The sequence below is a fragment of the Gopherus evgoodei genome, chromosome 4 (genome assembly GCF_007399415.2).
Source record: "Gopherus evgoodei ecotype Sinaloan lineage chromosome 4, rGopEvg1_v1.p, whole genome shotgun sequence".
In the NCBI taxonomy this organism is placed as follows: Eukaryota; Metazoa; Chordata; order Testudines; family Testudinidae; genus Gopherus; species Gopherus evgoodei.
This window is the reverse complement of record NC_044325.1, coordinates 47,735,354-47,762,907: the sequence shown is the minus strand read 5'-3', so window position 1 is coordinate 47,762,907 and position 27,554 is coordinate 47,735,354. Positions and strand designations below refer to the sequence as shown.

General features: G+C 38.8%; 1 protein-coding gene across 9 annotated transcripts in view; it reads left to right on the top strand.

The window, feature by feature from the left end:
- MIPOL1 (mirror-image polydactyly 1) overlaps positions 1–27,554 on the top strand; it is a 290,064-nt gene that overhangs the window by 71,330 nt on the left and 191,180 nt on the right. For 6 of the 9 annotated variants that reach the window (XM_030559240.1, XM_030559241.1, XM_030559238.1 and 3 more), the window contains 3 exons: positions 13,407–13,635; positions 16,783–16,912; positions 19,315–19,420. In XM_030559240.1, coding sequence (XP_030415100.1) covers positions 13,407–13,635; positions 16,783–16,912; positions 19,315–19,420 — 465 coding nt within the window. Of the gene's footprint in view, positions 1–13,406; positions 13,636–13,882; positions 14,053–16,782; positions 16,913–19,314; positions 19,421–27,554 lie in introns of those variants that run through there. The other 3 variants (XM_030559246.1, XM_030559244.1, XM_030559245.1) reach the window with 2 other exon arrangements.

Below are 27,554 nucleotides of genomic sequence, written 5' to 3'. Positions count from 1 at the left end.
GCAGGTAAATTTACTTGGAGGTAAATATGTGTTTGTGTTTAAATTGAGTAATGTCCAATGTGAAGAGCTATATTTGAAAGGTGTGCTTGAAGGGCTCAGGGGATGTTTCATTGCTAACTACAAATATGTTCGCATTTGTTATACTTTGTGCAGTTGTGATCTTTTTGTCTATGTTGTGATTTTGTGTGTGAATTTATTTGATTTAAGGAAAGGAGGGGGATAACCCTTCTTGGATATGTAAGATAAATTTTGATCTCTTAACCAAGAATGACAAGAGAGATTCTGTCACTGACTCCAAACTGGAGAAAATTATCATGACAATCTGCTTGCTGTGCATCTAGAATTACTAACTTTGTAAAAGTAGGTAACTTAATTTGTCCTTTTTTTTGTTGCTTTTAAAAGTGGCAAAGTGGATTGTTCACTTAACGGGCCAAATACTTACAAAGCTTGTGGTTTTTGCTTTTGTTTTTGTTTAGTTTGTTTTTGTTTAGTTTGGATTTTTTTTTTTAAGATTACATTTTATTATTGGAAGAACTGAATTTCAAAGATACATAGGCATAAATAGTCACCAGACCAGCAACTCCTTTTGCCCCATATGATTACATAGTAAAAAAAAAAAAAAAAAAAAAAGTATGAGATTTGAGTCACCAGCATTGTGTTAATCAAACAACCCTGGAGTTTAAATTCTTTAAGGGAAGGAATTGTCTTTTGGTAAGTGTGTGTACAGTATTCAGCATAATGAGGGCCCAATCCCTGATTTGGATGGGTAGGTGCTACTATAAAGTAAATAATAACTCCCTCATTTATTTTATTTGTGAGAGTGCCCAAAAAGTATCCAAAGTTTTCACTGCTGTTTTCTATAATCAGATTCTGATTATTTGTATTTAAAACTGTATTTTAAAACAAATTATAATCCTGGCTGGAATCTTGCATGTCCAGTTTCTTTCTGGAGAAGAAGTTATTAGCACAAAGTCTATAAATCCTGAAAATAGGAGTTTTTAATTAACACCTTCAACCATAGTTATATAAGTATCACAGAATAAGATCAGTAATATAGTTCCCTCTCATTTTACGTGTTGGGGTAGATTGCATAGTGAGCTAATGAACCAGTGTTTCAAAAGATCAGGTGTCAAATTCTAATGTGGTGACAATTAAAATGAATTCACTGGTTTCATCTTAGTTCTTAGAGGACATTTGTCTGCTTCAGAAAAAGTACTTTAATTTGTAGCAAATTTAGCATGCATGTCGCTGGCTGTTGAGAGGCCCACAGTTTAATCAGGTTGTGATGATGTAGGTTGGATTTGAGTTGCATTGGCATAGCAGTGTGTGGAAATTGCCATAGAATTTACTGTGTGCTATGCTGATTCTAATTTACTGTCATGGTCAAGAATTTTCCACTTCACCCCCCAGAAAAACAGAAGCAGGGTGGGGGGAAGTAATAGACATGCGGGCTAGATTATCATAGTTAGATATATACAGTTCCTCAGATATATTTGTGTGTCCCTGGTTTATGCATTTAAATACTCAGTGTTTGTGTACAGCTGCTTTGTGTGTGCACATATGTGATGTCTGTGTATTTGCTTCATGTATTTGTACATGCATGGGAGTTATACACATGTTGGTTAGGTACATGCAAATTTTAGTATCTAGCTTTGAAAATCTGGCTCTTTTTCCTTATGTCAGCAAAATTATGATATATATTTCAGTAAATTTATAAATATGTTGTTCCATTTTGTAGCATACTGAAAATGTATTAAGAAATGAAACCTCTTTAGAAATATATATTGTGTATTTACTGCATTTACTTCACCTGCAAATTACTTCCCTTAGTTATCAACAATCCCAGATAAATTCATTGTAATTGATATGTACAGCTGTAGACGTAAAATGGGATAAAGAGTTAGCCAAGACACTGTTGTTGTTGATGGTTTTTATTAAAAGCAAACAAACAAAACCCTCCATTTCCATGAAAGATGTAGACCATGTTAGTAAGAATCTCCATCTGATTGTGGTGATTTTGTAGCATAAAGATTTTACTATGATTTCTTTCTTTCTAAATGGAATTAAATGTAACACGAAGTCCTGATGTAACACTGAAAAGCAATACTAAGCCATTGAGGGAAGTCTGTGCTATTCTCCTTATGTTTCTGAAACTTCCATTGCATTAGTCACCTATATAGTTAGCTGTAAATTGTCCAACAGACTGAATGTGGGTCTGGGAGCCAGGAACTGCTGAATCTAGTCCCACATCTACTACTGATTTGCAGAGTCACCTTGATCTAGTCTCTCTTAACTTCTCTGTGTCTGTTCCCCTCTCTCTGTAAAATGAGGATAGCACAAAGCTCTAAGTTGGCCATGCAATTACAGGGACTTCAATGTGGCTGGAGTCTCTGCTGTTTGGGATGGTGAGCTTCTGCTCCACTGCCATTTAGCAGTTTAGCCTTCTAATGTCCTCAGTGAAGCTCTGGGGGTAAGACACAGCTGTAAAACTGCTTCTCACCTCCAGCCAATGCCCTAATTGGCTCAAGAGTTGACTGGGTACAGACCTGACGTGATGCTTCTTTCTCCAAAAGACACAGTGCTGCTGCAGCTGTTGTGGGGAGGTAGTGGCTGATGCCCCTCACTCCAAGAGTACAGTGGTTGTGTGGGGACAGAGTGGAACCACACTCAACATGCTTGGCTCAGTTCTTCTCCCTTCAAATGCTGCAACAGGAGAAACCACAGCTGTTTCCTCCTCTCCTTCTGCCTTCAGGGAAAGGAAACCTACTCTAATGCTTACATCAGGATAAAGGGACCCTCAAAGAGCAAGCACAGGGGGAGCAGGATAAGCAGCTTGATGTCTGAAGCAGAAGAGGCACAAGGGTCAAGAGAAAACATTACAGGTGGAGGGGGTAGAAACAATGTGGCAACAGTGGACATAAGGAGGGAGACAAAAAAATTTCAGGTTGAGGAATGTGGAACAGGACACCACAAAAGAACCCTGGGAAGAGAGAAGGGATCTGAAGTTTGAGAGATCTAAAAATGAAAGTAAATTTAATTTTGTGGGAGAGTCATTTTGTTCTCTTTGATTGTTAGATTTCTAGCCACACTAAATGACTGTCTGACTGAACTCACATATTATCTGATCTGCCCTCCAAAAACAACCTTCCCTCCCCCTTCAGCCACTCAGTCCCCACCCCGTAAACTTTAAATCACTAAATTGGAAACTCTTTGCATGTGTGTTGGATGGAGCATGGGGGCTGTAAGAGTCTCCCTAACTGCTCCCCACCAAACACAAAGTTAAAGCTTTGCAACATTTAGCGAACTCTCAGAGCAATGTTGTGAAGATTGTTATTAATGATTATAACCTGAATTGAAAACTCAGTGGTTTATAAGTACCGCACATTTATTATTTGGTTAAAGGGTGGAGTGAATGCACCCTTTAAAATATTTCACTTTGTATCATTTTGGTCTTTAAAATTGGGGGTACTGCTAACTTTAAAAAGACTTCAATTGTGCGTTCACGGTAGTGGCAGTTATTACCACAGACATCTTTTATACTATACCTCAGAATCAGCTTTAGATGAACTATCACAGGTACAAGAAAAATTGGTTGTTTCCTTCTTTTGAAACCTTCATTGCTAGTATTTTATTATCATCTAGTATGAAGCTTAAATCCAGAACAGGCCTGCATTAGCACAGGTAAGATGAGCAAAGACATAACAAAAAATTTCATTAAAAAACAGCCTTTGTTCTCTGGGGAGTGCATTGGAGACTAGCGTCAGAGACTTCACCTACATCTTTAATAGGCCATTTGCTCTGAATGATTTTTATTGGCATTTTATTGCCAAAAGTGACCTTTCCATTCTTTTTTTTTTAATTAAAAGAAATCTTTAAAGAAAAAATCATTTAAAGAGTAGTTTGTTTTTGTTTTGTTCAGAATTCTAAGTATAATAGAACTTTAATTATCTAAATGTGATGAGGAATGTTGAATATATTGGTTAATACAGAGAATTTTCAGTGTACTTAATGACCCTGCTGCAGATAAAAGGGAATTGTGAATAATCAAGATTTAGCTAATTGAGCTGGTCATATATAAATTGTAATTATCTGGTATCATAGTAACAGCAGGAAAATGAGATGGGAAGGTTTACTTTATCCCATTTATGTTTTCAGTTGTTCTAGAAAACATAAATACTGGTGTGCATGAATAAAACTCTGCCAGTCACTGTTTGGAAATTATGTAATAACTCTGTATAGTCTGTAATGATATCCTGAAACCCTGTATTTAAACTAACCTGAATTACAATGAGAGATAAACAGAATATTTACCCATCCCTTATGAGCTGCTGCTGATATGTAAATTTATTCTTCTACTTTGCACAAATATACTTTTGAGCTACTGCTTAAACACTTCAAGGTCCTTAGCCAAACAGTTTTAATGATGCTTCCAATATTATGAAAGTGTGACATTTGATGAATGCCTTGTATAGTTGTGATATCAGGGAAAGTGTAAACAAAAATCGCACATAAAGTCATCGTGCAACACCTAGATAATTTATAATTTTACTGTTTATATCCATCTTGACATTTTTTATCTGCCAAAGGCAGGTTTCATTTGGAATCTTAATCTGAGATTTATTTGGTGGATCTGGAAGTCATAGCTAGAATTCCCACAGGAAATGGTCCATCTACCAACAGATTAAATGGCAGTCCTGCAGTTGTTAAGGGAGCTCTGCATTTAACACACATGCATACTCATTCAGTCAGCACTGTGGAGAAAAATTAAAGTAGTAACCCAGGTTTAGGAACAATGTAGCTAAAAAGTCCCATATTTGCTGAATGACAAAGGGTTATATAGCAGCATTTCATTTTATTATTCGTGCTTGAATTTCTTGTTTGCTTTGTTGAGTCTGCTGACGAATACTAATAAATGCCTGCAACAATCCAGACGGAGAGATGCCTGGCAACAAAGCTATGCGGTGGACCTCCCTGATCTTCTCCAGTTCACAACCTGACCTTTTGAAAAATTGGCTGGGCTAAGCTGCAGAATTTGGGTGTAATGGTTATTGTTAACTCCAGCTTTAGGATTTATTAATTTGTGTGATCAAGACTTACCTATACTTCAAAGTTTCAAAAGACCAAACACAATCATCCATCCATTAGAACTAACATTGTGTTTCAGTGAATCCCACTTAGTGTCTGACTAGAGATTCTGCTATTTTGATGTGTTCAGAATCTAAAAATGCTTTTAGAGTAAGAAAGAAATCAGTCCAACAAAAATTGTGTTTCTTCTCAAATGCTAGGTTTTTAAAAAAAAAAAAAGATAATTGCAACATGAGAATGGAATGCCAAAGGAAGTATGTCCTTAATAATTGCATCATGATTAACTGCAGTGAATATGAAATAATGATAGTGTAATTTTGATACATCTTTAAAATAAATTCTCAGTCTTGTAAATATTTAAGTCTTCACATTTACTTTAGCATTTTGGATACAAAGAAAGATAGTAAAAGGCTAATAATGAGAGAGAGAGAATATAATAGCTAAAATAACCAGTGTCCTTGGAGAACTGTAAAAATTGCCATTCTACCAGAATAACTCCAACAGTTCTTAAGCTCTCTCAGTTTCTTTCTTTCTCAAGGATGTTGCCTGGCTTCCAAACAAGTACAGGTGAAATAAAGACACATTCAAAGTAACACAGATGTCCTTTAAATTGCTTACAGAGAAAGAATTCAGTGTTCTCTTTAGATTCCATCAAGATTTAAAGAAATGAACCATTAAACTTTGAATTTTGTCTATATTCTAGCAGACAAAGGATATCTGACTTTTTCAGAAGTTATTTTAAAAGTTTATCACGTGAAATAAGTGACATTTCGGAATAAAACTAATACAAGTTTTGCTTTGTAAACTATTCGCAAAAACCTTTCTTGCTTAATTTCCATTAACAAGAATTTCTGTCCATTTCATCACCATTTTGACCTCTTTGAGAATGCAAACCAAAACCAGAAAAGCCCCAGCCCTTAAACTGCAGTGCTGTACTGATGCAACTATCTGTCAAAGCAGTTTTTGTAGTTGAAAAGTTATACGTTTGAGAATTACAATTTCATTTTAATTGAGGACAATTATTTTTACACAAACCATTAAAAATTATAAAAAATTTGTAAATGTGTCTCTTGGTTTTTTTGTGTGAGATCATATTGTGATCTGGCATGTTAATGAAAGTTATGGCCATCCTGAGGTTTGGAAGAATACCACTATAATTATTTGAATTTCTTCTTTATTCCTTGATAGGGAAACATTATTCCGCATTCACCATTTTGTTGTTCCTTTTAGGGTCCTAATGAAGCCAATGAAAAAGAAAAGAGAAACTTAGGGCAGGAGTAATGTCTATATGGCATCAGAATAGAAGGGGGCAAGGAGAAGGGCCAGTAATGAGGTAGTAGATAGCGCACTGGAGTGGAATTCAAAAGACCTAGGTTCTATGCCCATTTCTGCCGCTGGTGTGTGGGTGACAGTGGGCAAGTTTCACTTCATGTCTTTGTGCCCCAGTTACCATATCTGGAAATGGGGATGAGACTGAGCTTCTTTAATGCAATGGCTTTGATTTCTACTGATGAAAAGTGCTATCTATATAAGAGGTGGTATTATTATTTATGGGTCCTGTCACAGAGTGACTAGCCCTTTCAGGGGAGTCAGGGCCTGCCTCACTTGTGATCCTCCCAGCTGATCCTGATGGGCTAAGGATCAAATGACCCTATTCAATTATTTACCCAGCTGGGAAGGAGTCAGAGGAATGAGGAATCTACAAAGAGTGATATAGAGCTCAGTTAGTGAGGGGAGCTGGCTCCTCTGGCAGGCCCTGGAGAAGGGCAACTCCTAAGCAGATGGCTTGGAGAAGGAATGAGTAGCAACAGGAGGGAGATTAGAGTCGACTCTGAAGTGAGATGGGCTAAGAGAGATAAAGAAGAAAAATCTTGCATCTGTGTTGAGGGTTTTGCTTAAGTTGTATTTTTGGAAAATAAAACTATGCTTGAATAAAGACCCTAGGTGTGGCCCTGAGTCTTCCACAGGCAGAGATGACAGGCCATCAACCTACAGCTTCTTAAACGTGTGTGTTTTTCAAAAGAAAACAAACGCCACACTAAATCTGCCGTACATTGTGTTTGGAGGAATTCCTTAAGAGACCCTTGCCTGTCCCAGTTAATTGCCAGAGATTTTAGGGTCTTCAGCCTAATCGGGCTCTCTTCTCCGTGACTTGCAACAGTTGTGAATCAGGTGACTGTCTTCAGGCCTTGTGGCCTGTTCAGTCTTTACTGGGCTGACAATTAGGAACAGATGAGGGAATTGGGTTATACTGTACCTGCGCAGCACTTTCCCTGATGTAATTCTCAAGGGCCTGACTGTCATTTGTGGAAGTCAGGCTAGGTGGAGTTACAGGAAGGGGAAGGGATTCAATTAAGTGTTACACTGAGTGTGATCTGAGCCCCCGGATGTCCCTAAACTTCTGTGACTGCAGATCCCAGCCTCCCCATGGAGCTGCTCTGAACTCTGCACAGGTAATGCTGTTAGGCCTCATATGGAATCCTAGTAAAAAAGCATATTAAGATCCATTCAGATAGTCCTGACACAAGGAAAATACGTAATAGGGCCTAGTTAAAAGAGAGTTTCAATAAAGGACAGTTGCAAGATAATAGCCTGATGCTCCTAGACGAATGCCAAGTTTAGACACTCAATACTATGACTATTAGGTCAATAAAATGATCAACTTAGGTCAATCTATGTTCAAATCCCCAAGCTGAGGTAACCTGAGATTTTTATTTTGAAAATGGGAGATGTTGATCCTGTAGTAATATTCTGTATTAAATGCTTCAGCCACCTGTTACAATTTTGCCAAACGGAAGTTGGAATTACTTCCATTATCTACTTGCACTGAATTTCCCAAGTCCTTCTCCATCTTCTCACTAATTTATTTGGGCTAAATCTTGAAGACTTCTGGTTTGCAGACACGTAAAGGACAACATCAGTGAGAAAGATGCATGTAAACTGGATTACCTTACTCCCCACCCTTAACTAGGATTTGCATAAGGCGGGAGTCCTTTGATTCCTAGTTTGACCCCCTTAGCTTCTTGTGGAAAAGTACAGAATTCAAGATGGGTTCCAGCATCAGGTGACATGGTCACATGCCTCTGTAGGGCCCCTGTAGCCATTCTTCACAGGCTGACCCACACATTCACAGAAAGACTAAGCTCTTTTACAGTCCATTGTCTCTCGCTGATGGGCCGTCAACACTGTTGGGCTTTTTCATTGTTGTACCTGAAGTTCTTAGCAGTGGGCATCACTCAAACTAGCATAGTTGAAATACAGATACATATTCAATATTGCTAACTTCAGATACATAAATGATACAAGCATACAAATTGGATAATCACATTCAGTAAATCATAACCTTTCCAATGATATCTCACAAGAGCCATCTTGCATAAAGTATATCTTAGTTATGTCATATTCATATCATAACTGTATTTTCATGCAATGACACGTCACAAACACTTTAATCTATTTTCAGCTGAAATGGTTAGATGTTGCTTGAAGATGATGTGGCAATTGTCTTGTCAGAACAAACATCTTCTTTCAACCCAAATGTACACCGCTGGCGGAATTTCTGAAGCAGGAACATCTGGATTGCTACAGGTCATGGGAAATGTTTAGAATTTTTTCCCCCTATTCCACAAAAGTTCAGCTTGGTTTGGACTTTTTTGACAAATCAGTAATAAAAGTAACAAGATCAATCACTGCCACAAAAATGAGAGGGAAGGATTGCAGTGAAGCTTTTAGGTGATGGTCTGTTGACTGATATTAGCACCTTGACATTGTATAGATTGGTGGTCTTTGGTTTAATATAAATATCTGGACTTTCAAATTTGATCAGATATGTGTATTGTGGTCAGTGGTGGTGGAATAAGTATTTGTAATACCATTATAAAGGTTTCTTTTTTAAAAAAAAATCCGGTTGGAGTAGATTTTATATTTCTTTTTAAACAAATGAATATTTGCTCAATGTTTGTAACCAAAACATTGTAGCTTTGTGCTAGTGTATGCAAACTAGAAACAGATTGGGGATATTTCTTTACTATAGGGATTATATGGTGTTATAACCCCATAGCATAAACACAGCCTGCACTCATGGAAGGGGTTTTCCTGAGCGACTGTAGCTAGGTCACTGGAAACATTCTTCCATCAATCTAGCTCCATCTACAGTGGGGTCTAGGTCAGCATAGCTATGTTGCTCAGAGGCTTGGATTTTTCACATCGCTGAGTGACATGTCTATGTCGGCCTACATATTAAGTGTAAGCCAGGTCTGGGTGAAACTAGACTTCTTGTTGTTCAAACTGGGGGGGGGGGGAAGAGGGTGTTAACAGAATAAATAATGAAAAGTTAACATAGGTTTTGTTAATGTTCTTTTTTTAACCATCTAAGCTTTCTGTTGGTATCATAAGTATGGAAATGTGGGTGATTTTTTTTTTAAGTATGGGGGTTTTAATATGATTTTCAACCTGAATGTCCCTTTAACAATGACAGCATGGGCCCATGATCTTGTAATTTAGTAATCTGATTTCCAGAAAGCTTAGTTCATTTTCCAGAATGTATATTACTCTTTGTCTTTCTCCAACTTCCCTCTTCCTTCCGTTGTCTATTTTCACGTACCATCCCTCTTGGCCATTTCTGTTCTCTGCAGATAACTCCTATCTTACCTACCCTATTGTCTAATCAGTTCTTTCCTTTCCCTTTACATATATGTAGGTCTCCAGATATTTCCTGACAAACTAAGTGCTGATTAGCTGAGTATAGCAAGTGGAGTGTTGGGAAATCCCAGAGGGCTATGCATTACCCATTTTAAACCAGTATATCTCCCCTTTTCCTTTATGGTCTGTGTAGCTACAGGATTCTCCAGTAGTCTGCTTCCCCGCCCCAATGTCTCTGACATTTCAGTGATGATAGAAATAGTAATGACTGCTGTAACTTAGACTGTGGCAGTTTTCAAAAACTGCTAGGTGTTTTCCGTGCACGGAAGAAGTCATGGTCCTTTCCTCAAAGAGTGTACAGTTTAAAAAGTCAAAGACAGAGGAGGACTAGGGGGAAGGGTGCATTTATATGATAGGCGTATATTTTATTGGTTACATGTTTACTACTTGTTTCACTTTCCATCACTCCCAAGTTAAACATGCTAAATTTCCCTCCATCTTATTCTCAACACAAACCAATTCACCTTTAACTTTCTCCACCCCACACACCTGTCAGCTTCAATTCTGTCTATCTGTCTTTATATCCCTTCTTAACATTTGCCTCCCCTTCGCTCAAAATGAATGAGCAATTCATTCAAGATAAATTAATGATCAGCTGTTTAGTTTCACCTTTGCAGTGAAATATATAGAAAAAAGGTTGGTTGGCCCTTGCAAGAAGAGTCAAAATCCATGTTGTGATACCACTTCAATGAAAATATATTCCAGAATGTCTGAAAAGTTGCTGTGAGTCCCATCCGTGGCACTTTTCAGGCAGCCTTTTTACCCATATACTTTTAGTGTCTATTGTGTCTGTGCGCTAGTGCTGATTAATGCATACTTTAGGGTTCACAGGAGGCATGAAGCAACACACCCAAGGTGGGCAATGATCCATATTGTTGCATAATTTAGCAATAAGCCAAGTTATCATCTTGCATCAGCCCCAGGGTTTACATTATTAGTTAGGGAGTTGAGGGTGGTTCTGTAGCTAGGACAAATGGTCATGTTTATTTGAGGAATAAAAAATATCTGAAATTGATAAAAGTCACTATACATAGCAAAGCTGATTGCATTTGCAAAGTTTTCCTCAAAGCACTCTGGTCCAGACATGCACAAATGAGGACAATGACACAGATATAGTGCCTTGGAAAGAAAGGATGCAGCTTTATTGAACAAGCAACAACTTCAACCTTAATGCCCCTGGGCAGATAGTCCTTCCAGTTCTGAGAGGGAGAGGCTTCCACTTTTCCTCTCTGTCTTATAAAACCAGCAAGGAAGGACCAGGTCAAAATAGCATCCCCCAAGCCAGATCAATTACAGGCCCTAAGACCAGCTAATTGAAACATCCTGCTGAAAAATGCCTTGCAAAATTGCTTGCTTTTGTAAAGCTCTTTGCTGCCAGCATTGTGTGCTGAGATTGGCCCCTGTCCCATGCAAATTTGAAACCATCGCAATGATGACTGGCTTTGCTGGTGACTCAAAGGAAACATAGATTTCCAATCCTAACCACTCCTGGATTGGGAATCACAGCGCACCACCCTACTAGTGCCCTAAACAGTACAGTTCAGCTCATCCTCCTGCAAGAACTCAGTACATACGTTGCTGCGGTTTAAAAGCTGCAGATTTGAAAAATAGGAAAAGGAAAATCCCCCCTGTTACCGATCTCCTTATGCTGTGGAGCATGAGGACTGAGATCGCTTGATATTTTGATCTGTCCCAGTGTAACTACAAAGGCTGATAGCTTGTTATATATTTGGATGATAAACTCTTTAGGGCAGGAACCATATTTTTGTCCTGTGTTTATACAGTTCCTAGTCCTAGGGGGCCCTGGTCCATGACTGAGGCTTCAAGGCCCAAAAGTAATACAAATAATAAATAGTAGGTGTGTGGTGGTTGGAGAGTTCCTTTCAGTTACTAACCCATCCCTGCCTGAGGTACTTCAAATAAATACTAGTTAATGGATACTATTGCTATGATACAGAAAGAAAAAAATTGCCAAGATTAAACCAAACTATTGAGAGCAAGTACGAATTTCAGTATGCAGCACCCATCCTACAATGCGCAGGAGGGTGGTTTGTATTACTTTGTATGCAACACAAAGGGTATCTAAAGTGGAGAAGTGGAGGAGACAATGCATTTGCAGACAAGATTCTTCAATGTGTACTTTGGTAGATAGGGAATCAATTAAAGGTAGTTTGAGGAGAACTCCCTTTAGTGGTTACACAACCAAAAGGGGTACCTCCCCACCCAGCAATAAGGGTTTAAAGGCAATAAAAACTCCCATTACCTTAGTTCTCTAGCTAATAGTGACTGAATATACCCAGAATATCCCACACCCTAGTGCAGGCGAGATCTGTACTCAGTGTCTCTGCTCTGCCTTGTTCATTACATCGAGGTCTTCCTTTGCTGTGTACTGTAGCAGGGAGCAAGAGGCTGAACCACTTTCCCCCAGTAGCTCATAAATCCAGCAGCAGTTTCAATGAATGGCCAGTCAGAAACCAGGGGTGCATGGGACAATGAGCAGTAGTGCACACCTGATTCGGGAGTCCTGCCTGCCCTGCATAAGTTCCATAATAGCACTGTGATAGCCTGACCTGAGGGAGCAAGCTTCAGTCCCAGTGCTGAGGCAGAGCTTGCAGCAAGTGATTGTGTGTCATTGCTGTTCCTCCCTCAGCAAAGAGAGATTCCCACAATATCAACAGATTTTAGGGAATTACTTCATTAGAGTATTCTTGAATTAGAGTCTCTGCTTCTCTATTTTCTATGCAGTACAGTACCTCGGGTTTGCTTAATGGGTATTTTAAGGCTATTCATAGAACAGTAACAGGGCATAGACAGTTTTTTTTCTTCTATCTATTTTGAGGGTAAATAATGAGTCTGATCCAAGTATGTGTAGAATAAAAGCTATCATAATAAACAACGACGCAAAACAAAAACAAAGTCCTCCAGAAGTTTTAGAAATGAAACTCTTAATAGGCTCTGTTTAATCTACACAAAACAGATCGCTAAGAGTATACCTGCTTCTGAAGATTTGCAAATATTGTTAAACTCTCTGGGTGAATAATGCACCGACATGCACTGGCTGCATATTTCAGTAGACTTCCACAAATTGTGGTGGCAAAATGATCATAGCACATGCTGAAGTATCATATTGCTGTGAAAGCTGGAGAGCTGAGTAGAACCAGGTGCTTTGAAAGCTAAGGAGAAAATTAACGTAAGCTCTGAAGTCAAGAGGCCGTAGTGTAAACGAGAATCAGGTTCATAATGTGCTATAATACACGCTTACCCTGGCTATAACAGGTCATCTGTAAGGTCCAATGATCTATCCTGTTAATAAGTAATTGAGGGGGGAGAGAAATCAGGAAATGGGGAGAAAATTTTGACTTGCATGTGAAATATCCAGTAAAAATCAGTAACTCCTGTATATGGACTGATCTCCTGAGTCAGTGCTTTGGATAACACTCCTCTCCTTTCATCAATAGGATAAGGGAGTAATGGGCTTAAATTGGTATGTTTCCTCCTCCTGTTTCAAAGAAAAGTGTGGGTGGGTTTTAAAACTTCATAAATTATTTTAAGTGTATGCTTTACTTCAATTTAAAAAGTAGTTCAAGGAGAACTTTTTGTTAATTTTGATCTTCAAATAGAAATCTGTAATCTGGAACAGCAAAGAGAAGACTTTTGTCCGAAATTTCAGCTTTGTCCAAGTTCTTCAAGAAGCCTACAACCACAACATGAATTGGTCATCCAAGGCAATGCTGAAGCAATGAACCTGTCAGATTTGCCAACAGCCACCTCACTCAACATTCAGAGTGCTAGCACCCAGAATGTGTGTCTAGATAGTGTTATTGCCCCTTGTACTGCTGAAGAATCAAGGTAAATACAAGCTTCTTTTATATATTTTTTCTGGATTGAGAATATTTCAATATGGGTAAAAATTTCAAAGGAGATGAAGGGAGTTAGCTGCCCAGCTTGCATTAAAATTCAATGGTATTTGGGTGCCTAACTCCCTTAGGCTTTGGAAATTCCAAAAATATGGAGCATTTCTGTGTAATTTGAATGAATATAAGGCTGCTTGTGTGTCGGATTCATAAAAATGGTCACCATGCTCTCTCATCCCTAGGCGAAGTCTCCTTCTGGAATCCAGTGTGTCTCCCACTCCTTTCAGCTATTTCTCCTCAAGCACTAATCCAAAGCTATTGTGGTGCTGATAAATATTTACATAGGGCTATAATAAACCTGTACAAAACACTACTGAAATGTAAACAAGGCATGGCCACTGCCTCCAAAAAGGTAAAATCTGCATCAGACAAACATTGAAAATGAAGCTAACTGTAGAAAACAAGGGGTAGCAAAATGAGAGGCAATGGTTAAAACAAAATCTCTTTATGTCACAAATGAAGTTCTGACACTAATTAGAAGTGGGTATCGGGCTGGGCAACAGGAGAGAGAGCACAGCAGTGTAGGCCACTTATGAAAACCAAGGCAAAAGAAATGGGTCTTGAAAACGGGGCTTGAAAGAGGAGAGTGAGGCCATTGGATGCACTGGAAGAGGGGCTTTCATTCACGAGCGAATTGAGTTGATGGAAATGAAGACAAGTGTAGGAAGAGGAGAAACCAAGGGAGCAATGAGGGGTGAGGAGTGGGCAGACCATCTGGCATGAATTGGGGGAACAAAGGCAGATGGGAGGTGAGATGTAGGCAAAGCCTTAAGAGTGAGTATTAGGAGTTATAACACTTTGAGGAAAGCACCCACAGAAGGAATCTAGGGGACTGTGGGAAAGAGAGGAATGTTCCATGGAGTGTGAGAGAGATTATAATGTAGCTACAAAATCATGGATAGATTGAAGAGGGGAGGATCAGGGAGGCTGAGGATGAGGTGGTTATTTTCTAGTTCAGGTCTGAGAGAGGCATGTTATGTGAGCCAGGGTGTTAGCAATAGGGCCTGAAAAGAAAGGATTGTTTTAGAAGTGGTGAATGCTGGGAGGAGAGAGAAGTGAAAGGGTCAAATGCATCTCTTAGATGTGAAATGAGCAAGTGAGTAAATTGTCAGTAGCAAAGGTGAAAGGAGGGGCAAGTTGATACATGTGTACATCTTTCTGCCTTCCACGTAGATTCCCTCTTAGTTTTTTTCTGTGCTAATAACGCTTCTTGTGTTCACCTTCATAATACCAACTTCTTACATTGATGAGTCCAGTTGAACTGAAATCTGGTCCTACCACTTGCACAGCTTGCCTTTTGCTTCAGTGCAATCTACCCTTGTTTGACATAATTGTGCTAACATGCTACTCAATATGGATGTCTCTGATAGAAAGTGGTGAACGGGCCCAAGAATCAACTGCAGGAGCCCTAGAATTCCATGCATGGTTCTCTCAACACATTCCAGGGGACAGCTGATCTCTCCATGGCTCTATGGATCCAAGATTTGTTTCTTTGTGTGCTGGAGACAGGATCCATAGTTTCATCCTTGATCTATTCATGTTTATGCACAATAAAAATTTCTGGGGTCTATATATATATTAATCACTGGTTATCTTAATGCAGATATTCTGTAAGGCCTTTAGTAGACTTATCCGTATTATTTTCAGTTCTTTATCTTGACCTGTTTTGAGTCCTGTGATAATCTGTATTGCATTTTCATTATGATTAGAATGTAAAATACACCTTCATGTAATCATTTGTGTATGTACTTATGAGAAACTCTGATTTATTTACTAGGGGTTAAATTTTCAAATGCACTCTCATGACTTTCTAGCCTGAATCCTATTTTCAAAAGTGACTTAGGCAATCAGGAGCCATTGACTTAGGAAGTCTTATTGAAAGTCAATGGGACTGTAGTGTCTAAGTAAATTTTTGAAAATGGGATTTTGGCTCCAAAGACACTTAGGCACATTTGAAAATATTTTGCTAGGTCTTCAGCTGTCTAGGAAAGACCACCCTTGGTTTTCTCCTCTTTATTTTTGGGACATGTATTTGAAGATAGCAAACACAAGAAAAGTTGCAGAGTTGGTATGTCAAAGGTAATGGGTTATATTGTATAAAATTTAAGTTTTCTGTGCCTGTTATTTATAATCCAAGAATTTCTCCCTTAATCCATGAACATGTCTACATTGGTTCTGCATTAGAGCTATTAACATCTGAGTTATATGTAAATAACAGGTGACAGAGTAAAAGGAATTTTTTAAATCTTACTTCGAGTTGGGTCCTAGAAAGGTAAACTACAAGACAATATTTTGTAGACATTAGTATACTGTTAATGAAGCCTGAATTTTGATCTGATTGGTATAGCAAGAATTCCCAATTCAGTTTTTAACCAGGAAAGGATTTCACTCCTTGTTATCAGCTCCCTATGGTAGCTGGTATCAGACCTTAGTAGCAAAATAGCTACTATAAAGTTTCAGCAGTAAATTTCACTACATTGTATTCCAAAAATTAACCTTTTCAACTCTACCTTATCTCTCTTCTTTCCATTACTAAATAAATGCTCTTGGAATTGGGTGGTATAAAGTGGGGACATTCTGTGGTCGGATATATTTAGAATAATATAAAATCATTTTCTAGAATTCCATAAAGATGTTTTCCTTTGTCTCATATCTTTTGAATAATTACATTTCTTTTCGTTGAGTGGCCCATTCTCTTGAAATATATATTTTAGCCTGAGCGTAAATTTGATCCCCCAATATTTTCCTTACTTTATCACTCCAGATTAATCTTATCTTTTTTTATATTTACTTCCTTTAATCATTTCCAATTTATAGACTTCATAGCTTATTTAGCTTAGTTTATTTTATATACTAGCATTTTAATACATTTATTATTTCAAATGCTGCTGCTCTTGTAGGTTTGAAAGATGAGAATTAGGCATTGTCCAGCTCTATGGCTAATTTATAAATCCTAAATCTGTGACAGTTAACTATCAGATTTTGTGAACTTCAGGTGCAGGTAGTGGATGTCTTGTTGAATGAGAGAATCTCTGTTCCATTGATTGATGAATTATTTAATCTTTTTTTTTTTAAATCATAGTATTACAGAAAAACACGGTAGAATGCTCTCTGACTTTATGGCTTCTTGGAATACTGGAGACCTAGATAAAGAGACGAATATCACATTCCTTTTGAAAGAATTGGATGCTGTAAGGGCAAAGAATAAAAAGGTATAATAAAGATATTCAGATTACAGTACTTGCTGTTTTATTGTTGCCCATTAAACCTTCATTTTAACCTTTGCTAATATAGTTTTACTAATTATTTTATTTTATTGCATTAATAATCAATAGATCCCTTGTCATTTTTACTCTTAGTATTTACATAATGAATGTTTCCAAGGAAGTGAATAATCTTTTATTCTTTGAGCTTTTTAATCAGTGACATCAACTCATATATCATAGATATAAGTTCAAAATAAGCATATCACTATAGGGCCGTTCATTAACATTTTTCTGGGTTTCAGTCAGACTTGTGGAGACTGGGGAATTTAGAAACATAAGTGCTAATCTGAAACCTATTGAAATTAATGGGAAGACTCCCATGGTCTTCTATGAGCTTTGGATCAGGACCCACACTGGGCTAGTTTCATGTCAGTCATTCACATTAATGACTGGGAAATCCAGTACAGATCACAGAATTTTGCAAATGAGTGATTAAGTAAGCAAAGTACAAAAGCAAGACTAATGTGTCACAAAATGTGCTTTGTCCATTTATTTTTACAATACCTATTTAGCTTTAATAATTTGATATTTCATAGCAAACTAGTAGTAAAGGTATCATACAATATTTTGCAGAAGTAATGATATTTAGTAACATGAAATCTCACAACAGTGCACTCCTATTAAATCTTTTCTGAGAAGAGGGAAGAGGCCAATATTTTAAAAGCAGAATGCAAATAATTAGACATAGCAAATTGTTTCAGGCCCCAATCCTACTCATTTTGGTTGTCTTTTTGAAAACAAGTACAGAAATGTTTGCAGATTTGACGCCTTAGTAAGTTCCACTGTATCTATTTTCCCTTTTTATTAGCATTTCCCTGTTGTCATTTAATTAATTAATTTCTGCATTTCAGCTGATTGACTGAACTTGATTTATTTAGCAGCAGTGCCGCTTCAGGTCTGTTACTGTACTTGGCCTCTAACAGCAACTCTTTTTGTTTAATGCTGACCACATTTTTCCATCCCAAGTTTTAATTATCTACTCTCTCACATTCCCGCTCCTGTTTGTTTAATTCCACCTTTAATTAGACTAATATCAAAATAACAATTGTAATCTCTACATATATTTTTCCAAATTTTTCTCATTTTAGATAGAAAACATTTGAGATCTTCCCCCTATCCCCACATGTACTAAATTTTGAGGGAAACCCTAGAGATTGTATAAATTCTTAAACATTGATCATTTTAATATAACTTCTGCATCCCTCTTTTTATGTACTGTAATTTCCATTGGATTTTTCTCTCTGGAATTTGGAAGAGTTTGAGACTCTGAAAGTTCTTAGTTCCAAAGTTATTCTATCTACCAAATGAGCCCCAATCCATGTTTTATTAGTGTTACTTTAAGTCCCTCAGCCTCCATCACCACCTTGTCTTGGGTTTTGTTCTGTTTTTTTTCATGTGTTCTAGACTAGACTTCAGCCTTCTAATATAATGTCGATGGTGGAGAGTTTGAATGATGGTGCTTCCATGTTTTTATGAAAAGTTTGAAACCTACTTTCCAGAATGACTTTCATTTAATCTGTTCTATTAAACAATGTATCCACATGACTTTTCCCTCATTCTCAGACAGCTCAAGCATTTCATGATGCTGTTATCAACTATTTGGCATAAACAATGGCTAGAAGCTTATAAATAAGAGCAATAATTTGTAAACTGGAGCTCTTGTTGTATGTATATAGTCCATCTGATAGGCAGGCCGTAATGTCATTTGGTTGTTTTAATGTAAGATTTGGGGTAATTTCTGTCATTGGTTACACGTTGCAGAGGTTTCTGTCGTCAGTGGGAGTCACATGTGCAAAACCAAATGGCAGAGTCTGATGTTTCTACGGGTAAAATTTTTTTACAGTTAAGTGACAGCCACACTTAACTGTTTCCAAGTAGATTCAATTAATTCCCAAATATAAGAAGGCCTCAGTATGGGGAGAAAGAGTCAAAATTCTGGCTTGAAAAGAATACAGAAAAAAATGCATTGCACCTACAAACTTACCAAAAACTTTCCATTTATCTGAACTGAAGTATGAAGTATGAAGTTATGAAAGGGCTGTGAGCTGAAAGAATATTCCAGGGAATAAGATGCATCATTCATCCCACGCTGCTTCTGAATTTCTGTTACAGCTAGTAGTTTCTGAGATGAAGTATCCCAAATAAAAACCGTGCCGTACAGAGTAGATGAAAACAAGGGGGTTGAAAACAGATGGTATTTTCTGTTTTAGTGTTGTGTTGCTTAATATTTGTTTTCTTTGGGAGGAGAGGAATCATTCTATAAGAGGGAAATTTATATTTTGCTGAAGATTAATGGACAAGGATATATTTGTCAGATAAAAATCGTATTGTCCATTTTTTCAATTCAGCTTCAGGATAAGCTGTCTGAAAAAGACAAGGAGCTGAAGACAATAAAGCTGGACTTAGAACTGCAAGAGAGAGCTACAGAAGCTAAGATTGCGGAAAAGACTGCAGGTACAGTAGAAAAGCATTTAACAGATGGTCCTATGGATCATACAGTACCCGCGGTTGCTATATGACGTGGCCTAGTGACTGTTAGCTATGTTTGCTAAAGGAGGGAAGGTTTGATTTTTTTTTTTAATGTGTGGCTGTTTAGAGTTGCTTAGAAAATAGGTGGCTTTAACATCCTGGTACTGGTATTAGTGAGAGCTTTACCTGTATTCATACTGATTTGGGCATTAAATGCATTGTTAACACCATGTCAATCCAATCACAAAAAGGTTGTTTGTTTTGTTGGAAGGTCCTGAACAAACAAGAAGAAATAATGATTACCAGTGCCTCTACCTTTCAACCAGCAGTTCAAATATCACTTATTGTTTTAGCTTGTTCAGAGCAATACTACCCCACCTGCTTCCCCCCCCCCCATTTGTATGGAGATAGTCACAGATTCACCTCAACTTGAGACCTGCACTTTACTTGAAAAATCTGTTCTTCTGGTAGTTAATGAATTTTCATCTCATGACATTGATGATGGTATGTCCCCAGAGGATGAGATTTATAAAATATTTCCAAAGTGAAAGGATTTTAAAGTTTACAGTTGAAAGTGACTACTTTAAAAGAAATTTTAAGAACAGTACAGATGTGCATATATTTAACCATTGTTCTCTGGGTAGGTATATAAAAAAAAATTATTTTAAGTTGCAAAAAGTTATATTTTAAGTAGAATATTTTTACATTTGACAAGTGATTTTTTATGTAGGCTGCTGTGTGTTATATAGAGCCAGTACATTGTGAGGCTATAATATTATACAGAGACGATGTTTCGTACCTTAAAGAAAGATGACAATGTTCTTTTGAGATCTTTCTCCATATGATTTAAACAGTTAATTGCACCAGAATTTTGTAAAATGCTTCACACAATTTATTCTTGGCCATATTTTATTAGGTTTAAGTTAGGTGCAAGGTGTAAAATATGTGTCTAATGACCTGTCCCCAAGATATTGGTACTGAAAGGGAGATTACTCATCGCCAGAAAAATAGTGGAAAAGAATATAAGTAACTCTCCAGCTGAAAAATCAGATGGTTGACTATCTGTTTAATGTCAAGCTCCTAAGAATACAATATTCTTTGTGTGTGTATCACAGATGGAAGAGGAGGTTTATGGGGGTGAGGAGCTAGATAGCGTGAAACAAAATAAGAGAATTCTGGATATTATTAAACTCTGCTAGTTTCTTTTTTTGAATGAACCGTCTTGTGTATATTCAGAAGAAACATAAATCTTCTGTATATGTCATGATAAAATCTTTTGTTTGCATTAAATTCCAAGTTATCTGTTTGTTTTCTGGATGTTTGCATAGGGTCTTACCTATGTGTATATAATACAGAAATATTCTATTTAAAGTAAACCTTCATTGCTCATTAAAGCCTATAGGAAAAAAGCCCCTGTAGAGATAAAAAACATAGTCAAAATCCTAATCAGTTTCCTGTAAGGACAGGAAGAAACAACTGTTGGCAATCAGTTCCCACTTAAGTTTTTAATTTTCTGTTTACTTTAGTAAATGTATTAATGATATCCTCTCCATAAGGATATAACATGATATGATAACTAGATATGGACATAGCAGTAAACCATGCAGACTTGTGAATGTGAATCAAAGCTTTGAAGTTTTAAAAACATTAGGGTAACTTTTTAATAAATTTTCCCCCTCTCATCTTTTCTCTGTTTCTGCATCTCCTGGTTCTGGAAGAGCAGAAGTCTCTAATTGCTGGGAGACTGGGTGTCCTTTTATTTCTAGCCTGACTGAAAGGAGAAAGTCTCCAATATCTTTCGAGTGTTTACGTCCTTCTTGGTTTTACCAGTCTAAACGTTTCAGACATCTCCAAACTATGGAGTGCTTATCTGAGTTATCTGAACCAAACTGGACTTGTGGAGGTTTGCTGATCTGTCTAATAAAAACGTCAGGGACAGACCTACCTTATCATTAAAGAGTTTAGTAATGAAGATTTTGTGTATTGAGACAAATGATTTTTTTCATTTTGTTGAGAAAAGGGGAACACATGGTGTTATGATTTCATTTAACTAGTTAATGTTTAATTGCTACTGTATATAACACATGGAGAGTGAAGGTTATAAGTATGGGTGTTTGCATTCTTCCTATTGCTTAGTACTGACTTTGTGATAAGAAAATTACTCCAGAAAAGTACATTGTAAAAAGCATTAGATGAAGACATAATAAAAACATTTACCGTCTTCTTTGGGAGGGATTACTATTCACTGTTTAAACATGAACCTTCCAATTTATATAAGGCCTTGCTGAGTTAAAACCTGTGTGAGAAAGGCAGAAAAAAATACCTTATACCTTAGTTCCTCCTGTGCTGCTGACATATCGGGCAGTCCAGTTTCTGCATTGATTATGGTTGCTTGCTAGTTGTGGTACTTCTTCCCAGGTGATGGCAATGTATTCAGTATTCTCTGTCACTTCTGCCAGTTCTTCCTTTTGCCTTCCTTGCTTTCTCTTTCCTCTTTCGGGTATGCAATTCAGTGTTTGCTTAGCACATTTCCGATCTGCCATATGGTGTTCACGTCCCAACCACCTGAGCCTTCTTTCTTTTCTAACATGTCCTGCTCTGTCATCAGCCTGATCCTTTAAAATCCTGGAACAGTTACTGAATGCAATCTGGAATCAGATCTATGTTTCTTGTCCTTGAACTTTTCTCTTGCTAGAACACTGTTTGTCTGTCTTCATGATCTTTGACCTTAAGTTGTAATGTGGACACTAAAATATAATAATCTGAGCCAACGTCTGCTTCTCTACTGACTCTGACATCCCTCAAAGAATATAGCCCATTTTTGATACACACGTGGTCTGTCTGGTGGATAGTTGCATTGTCTCGTGATCTCTATGTGACCTTGTGAATCCTCTTGTCATCCTATCTTTAGGGTGTTTGTGCCACTGAAAATCGAGAGTTATTCATCATTATCAGTTTGGATGCCTTCCGCTTCTCTGCCTGTGATTACTTCCCAGCCAGTAGAGCTGTTACCAATTTGTGCACTGAAGTCACCTATAATCAGCTTGATTTTGTGGATAGGCACATCGTCCAGTTCTTGCTGTATCTGCTTATAGAATGTATCTGTTTCACTGTGGCCTGCTGTTTGTTGGTGCATATACTTGTACAGGTGTAATGTCTTGTTTGGAGCATGGCTGTCTATTCTGTCGTTCATTGCCTCCCGAGTCAGCAGAGTGTTTGCTGTGATATTATCCAGCATAATTCCTGCACCTGAGTATAAGATTGTGGTACTATCAAACACCATCTTGCCACTTCCTGCCCAGATCATTTCACTGATACTATTCGTATTTCTTATGTAACTTGTGCCAGTTTTTCTGTACTATACAAAGTTCATAATTCCACATGCCTGTTCTTGTTACAAATTTGGTCATCAGGATTCGATGTCTTGATTCTAGCTTCTTTTTGGCTTTCACTGAGATCTGTCTTATTTGGGTTTTAAGCTCCATTTGCATCTACCATCTACCATGGTTTAAGACGGGGTGGGCAAACTACGGCCTGAGGGCCACATCCGGCTCACTAGCCGATTTAATCTGGCCTTTGAGCTCCCACTGGGGAGCGGGGTCTGGGGCTTGCCCTGCTCCCACAGTCCAGCCAGGGAGCTGGGTCGGGGGCTGCTCTATGCACACATGCCGTGGCGCTGTGTGGCTCCCGGAAGTAGTGGTATGTCCTTCATCCGGCTCCTATGCAGGAACTGTAGCCAATGAGAGCTGTAGGGGCAGCGCCTGCAGATGGGGCAGCACGCAGAGCCGCCTGGCTTCACCTCTGCGTAGGAGACATGCTGCTGCTTCTGCGAGGGAGCTGCTTGAGGTAAGTGCCACCCGGAGCCTGCACCCCGAGCCCCTCTGGTGCCCCAATCCCCTGCCCCAGCCCAGAGCCCCCTCCCACACTGCAAAACCCTTGGTCCCAACCTGGAGCACCCTCCTGCACCTCAAACCCCTCATCCCAGCCCCACCCCAGAGCCCACACCTCCAGCTGGAGCCCTCACCCCCACACACACACCCTAACCCCCTGCCCCAGCTTGGAGCCCCCTCCTGCACCCTGAACTCCTCATTTCTGGCCCCACCCCAGAACCTGCACCCCCAGACAGAGCCCTCACCCTCTCCTCTACCCCAACGCCAATTTCATGAGCATTTCGTGGCCCGCCATACAATTTGCATATCCAGATATGGCCCTCGGGCCAAAAAGTTTGCCCACCTCTGGTTTAAGAGAACTGTTTCTGTTACAATAATGCTTTACCTGAGTGGGTTGTAAACCCAACTGCAGAAGCCTCCGTTTTTATCCACACTTGGGATTGGGACTGGCACTGTTTCTAAAAAGAGAGCTCATTTTTAAATGGAAATTGCCATAGAGTTCAGGAGCAAATAACCCAAAGCTTGTCACTATATACTTTTCATTTCTAGAGCTTCTAAAGAGGAAGAGCAGAAATATCTAGGGGGTTGATGGGAGAATAACAAAAGATTTAAATAAAAAAGAGTGAGGAAAGAAACACAAGGTGTGTGTTTGTAGTCATAGATATAAGAAATAACATACTGTCAAATGTAGTCTTTATCATTCCTTTTTACAGCCCAGACAGTGAGTTTCAGCCTCTGTCTTGGGTTTCCGTCTCTGCCTCAAGTAGCTGGGACTGGGAATAGGGGAGAATTTTGTTGTTATTGCAGTTCTTTGACCACTAGAGGCTGTTATTCCTGCTGCTGCTGCTTGCCATAGGCTGGCGTGTGCTCTCTCTCTCTTCTAATTCTTTACTACTCCCCCTGCCTGATTCTCTCTCCTCTAAGCCATCATCTGTGGAGGTATTGTGAACTTAATTATCCTGGTGGAGGAGGGAGTAAGTGAAGAAGCATTAGGTGAAGGCAGAGGAAGAGATAGCCATATAGGGATTGAGAGTAGCATGATGGAGAGGGAAACAGGGAACTCTGTGGGAGAGAAGGTTGTGGGAGAGGAAGGAGGAGATCTCACAGGAGGGACTGTGATGAGGAAGGAGAAACCTCTCAAAGGGGACAGAGGAAGGGATGGACACCAAAGGTGGAAAAGAAAAAAGGAAAGTTGCTCTCCCCAGGGGTGGGAGAAGGGGGAACCACACCAAAAAAGGTAAAGGGAGAGTGGAAAGTAAGGGTGGAGACACTATAAAGAAGAGATGGGGAGACAGAAGGTGAATATCCCTTCAAAGGTGTGAGAGTAGGGAATGGATCTCAGTCTGAACGAGGATGATAGCCCACTAGACCTTTCCCAAGAAGAAACAAATAGATATATAGGGAGCAACCAGTGTCTGCTAGCAGGAAGGAGCAATTGAGTGTAAGGGGGAGTTGCAGGGTCTAGTTGAAGGGTTTGTAAAAACTTCCTAAAGCACCAGACCTTTGAGGGTTGCTCCTTCACTGGTTTTGTGCTCTAGGTATATTTGCTATATAGAAAGCAGAGTCTTGCAGGCTCTTTATTTTAGTAGGGCTCTGTCACTGCCACAAAGTGTACTTAGTGACACAATGTCACACTGCAATATAAGGGGTTGAAGTATGCAGAATGAGACTGATGACCAAGAATGGCACCAGTGATGTCTTCTCTCAAGTCTCTCTGGTCTGAGCTTCAGGCTCATTGCATTTCATGGTTGCTCAGTACACTCTCATGGCCAATACAGTCTCTCTCAAGCACAAAAATACCTTTTCTCTCACAGTAGATTAGCCTCCCCACATGGATATGGGAGATGAGATGTGGATCAATGACCCTGAAGAAGAGAAAATTTCTTCAGGGTGAGGAGAGGTGGAAAAGTCACATCTCTGAACTCGTACTTTCCAAAAGGGACAATCCAACCATGCTGATTAAGCAAGTGATCAGCATACTGATTCTAAAAAATTACTCTGGCTAATTTGACCAGCCATAAGAAGACTTCCAGGTTATCTGCTCTATCCAGTGCATTTTGGACAAGGAATGGTCTGTTCCTACATTCCATTAGATCATGTAAATAATTTTCCCTTCCTCTCAAAGAAATAGGCCAACACATTTCTTGGATGCCACTTTGGCGTTCCTGTTATCTAGGTTAGCAAAGGAGGAGGATGTAGATTGGGAACTTTTTACTTAATAACCTAGTTTCTCCAAGTCCTGACTGTACAACCTGAAACATCGCAACCTGTATTTGTTGTGTTGATAGGGTTGGAATTGTTTTTCTGAAATGTGAATTAATGAAATATCATGGTAGGTCAACAAAGCAGGGTTACGCAGCTTTACTAAGGGTGTGACATCGCAATCATTTTACTTGTAGAAGGACTTGTATGTCACCCCAAACAATGGCTATAAGGAAAGACATGGAGAAATACGATAAACAGTTAGGAAATGACCACTAGCCTTTCATTTGCGTTTTAATATGTCATCAAAACCTTGTAATATAACTACAGTGTTGATGCACAATTTTAGATTTTGTGAAGACAAACTTCTTTTGAAAATGTTGGTTTATTGGGGTTTTTTTTGAGAGTTACTGATGAAGGAATTAACTACTGGTGGATGTGTGAGGCATGGCTGGTTGTGTTGTTGCTTTCTGTTCTGGTTTTAGCTATTTACTTGGACATGTTGCCTCACTTGGTTAACATTAGCAGGCAGCATTCCCAACCTGCTCTATGAACTCATAAAGTCTAAAGTCACCCCCTTCATGGAGCTCAGCTCTATTAACAAACAAAACAAGATACAATTAAAGAGCTGAGGAAACCTTGGTTGCTGCGAGGGTTCCTCCATCACCATCTTAGAAGACCCCCTATCTCTGAGAGCCACTCCCCCTCTCTTATATCTACATAGGGTAACTAGACATATGCCGCAGTGAATCAGCCAAACCCACTTATCTCTTTTCCAGCTGTATTAACACTGTTTAATGTGGTGAAGTGTTTCAGATAAACACTGCCAGCCTATTAGAGTTAATGGTTGAAATCTTGGCCTAATTGAAGTCAATGGCAAAACTCCTAGAACACTCTTAACCAAAAGAAGGCTGAGGGGAGATATGATTGCTCTCTATAAATATATCAGAGGAATAAATACCAGAGAGGGAGAGGAATTATTTAAGCTCAGTACCAATGTGGACACAAGAACAAATGGATATAAATTGGCCATTGGGAAGTTTAGACTTGAAATTAGACAAAGGTTTCTAACCATCAGAGGAGTGAAGTTCTGGAACAGCCTTCCAAGGGGAGCAGTGGGGGCAAAAGAAATATCTGGCTTCAAGACTAAGCTTGATAAGTTTATGGAGGGGATGGTATGATGGGATAGCCTAATTTTGGCAATTAATTGATCTTTGACTATTAGCTATAAATATGCCCAAAGGCCTGTGGTGAGATGTTAGATGGGGTGGGATCTGAGTTACTACAGAAAATTCTTTCCTGGGTGTCTGGCTGGTGAGTCTTGCCCACATGCTCAGGGTTTAGTTTATCGTGTTATTTGGGGTCAGGAAGGAATTTTCCTCCAGGGCAGATTGGCAGAGGCCCTCTGATTTTTCACCTTCCTCTGCAGCGTGAGGCACAGGTCACTTGCTGGAGGATTCTCTGCACCTTGAAGTCTTTAAACCACGATTTGAGGACTTCAGTAGCTCAGACATAGATTAGAGGTTTGATACAGAAGTGGATGGGTGAGATTCTTTGGCCTACGTTGTGCAGGTCAGACTAGACAATCATAATGGTCCCTTCTGACCTTAAAGTCTATGATTCTATAATTCTATTGATTTCAGTGGGCTCAGGATTTCACCCACTATATTTCATTTAGCTATGTTGCCACTGGAAAAATTTGCTCTATATATCTTTTAAATGACAATTGCACTAGAATTGCTATTATTTGACAAAATTTACAGTATTGTAATTCTCTTTTTTGGCTAGTTTTTATTAGTGGAAGATCTGTTCCCTTCCCCTCCCCCCCATTCACAATCCAAACTAAAGACAGGTCTACACTACCACTTAAGTCAAACTGATTACGTTGCCCAAGGTATGAAAAAGATACCCCCTGAGCGACAGAAGTTACAGCAACATAAGCACTATCCGCACCAGCCCTATGTCAGCGAGAGATGCTCTTCTACCAGTATAGCTTCCGCCTCTCATGGAGGTGGAGTAATTATGCC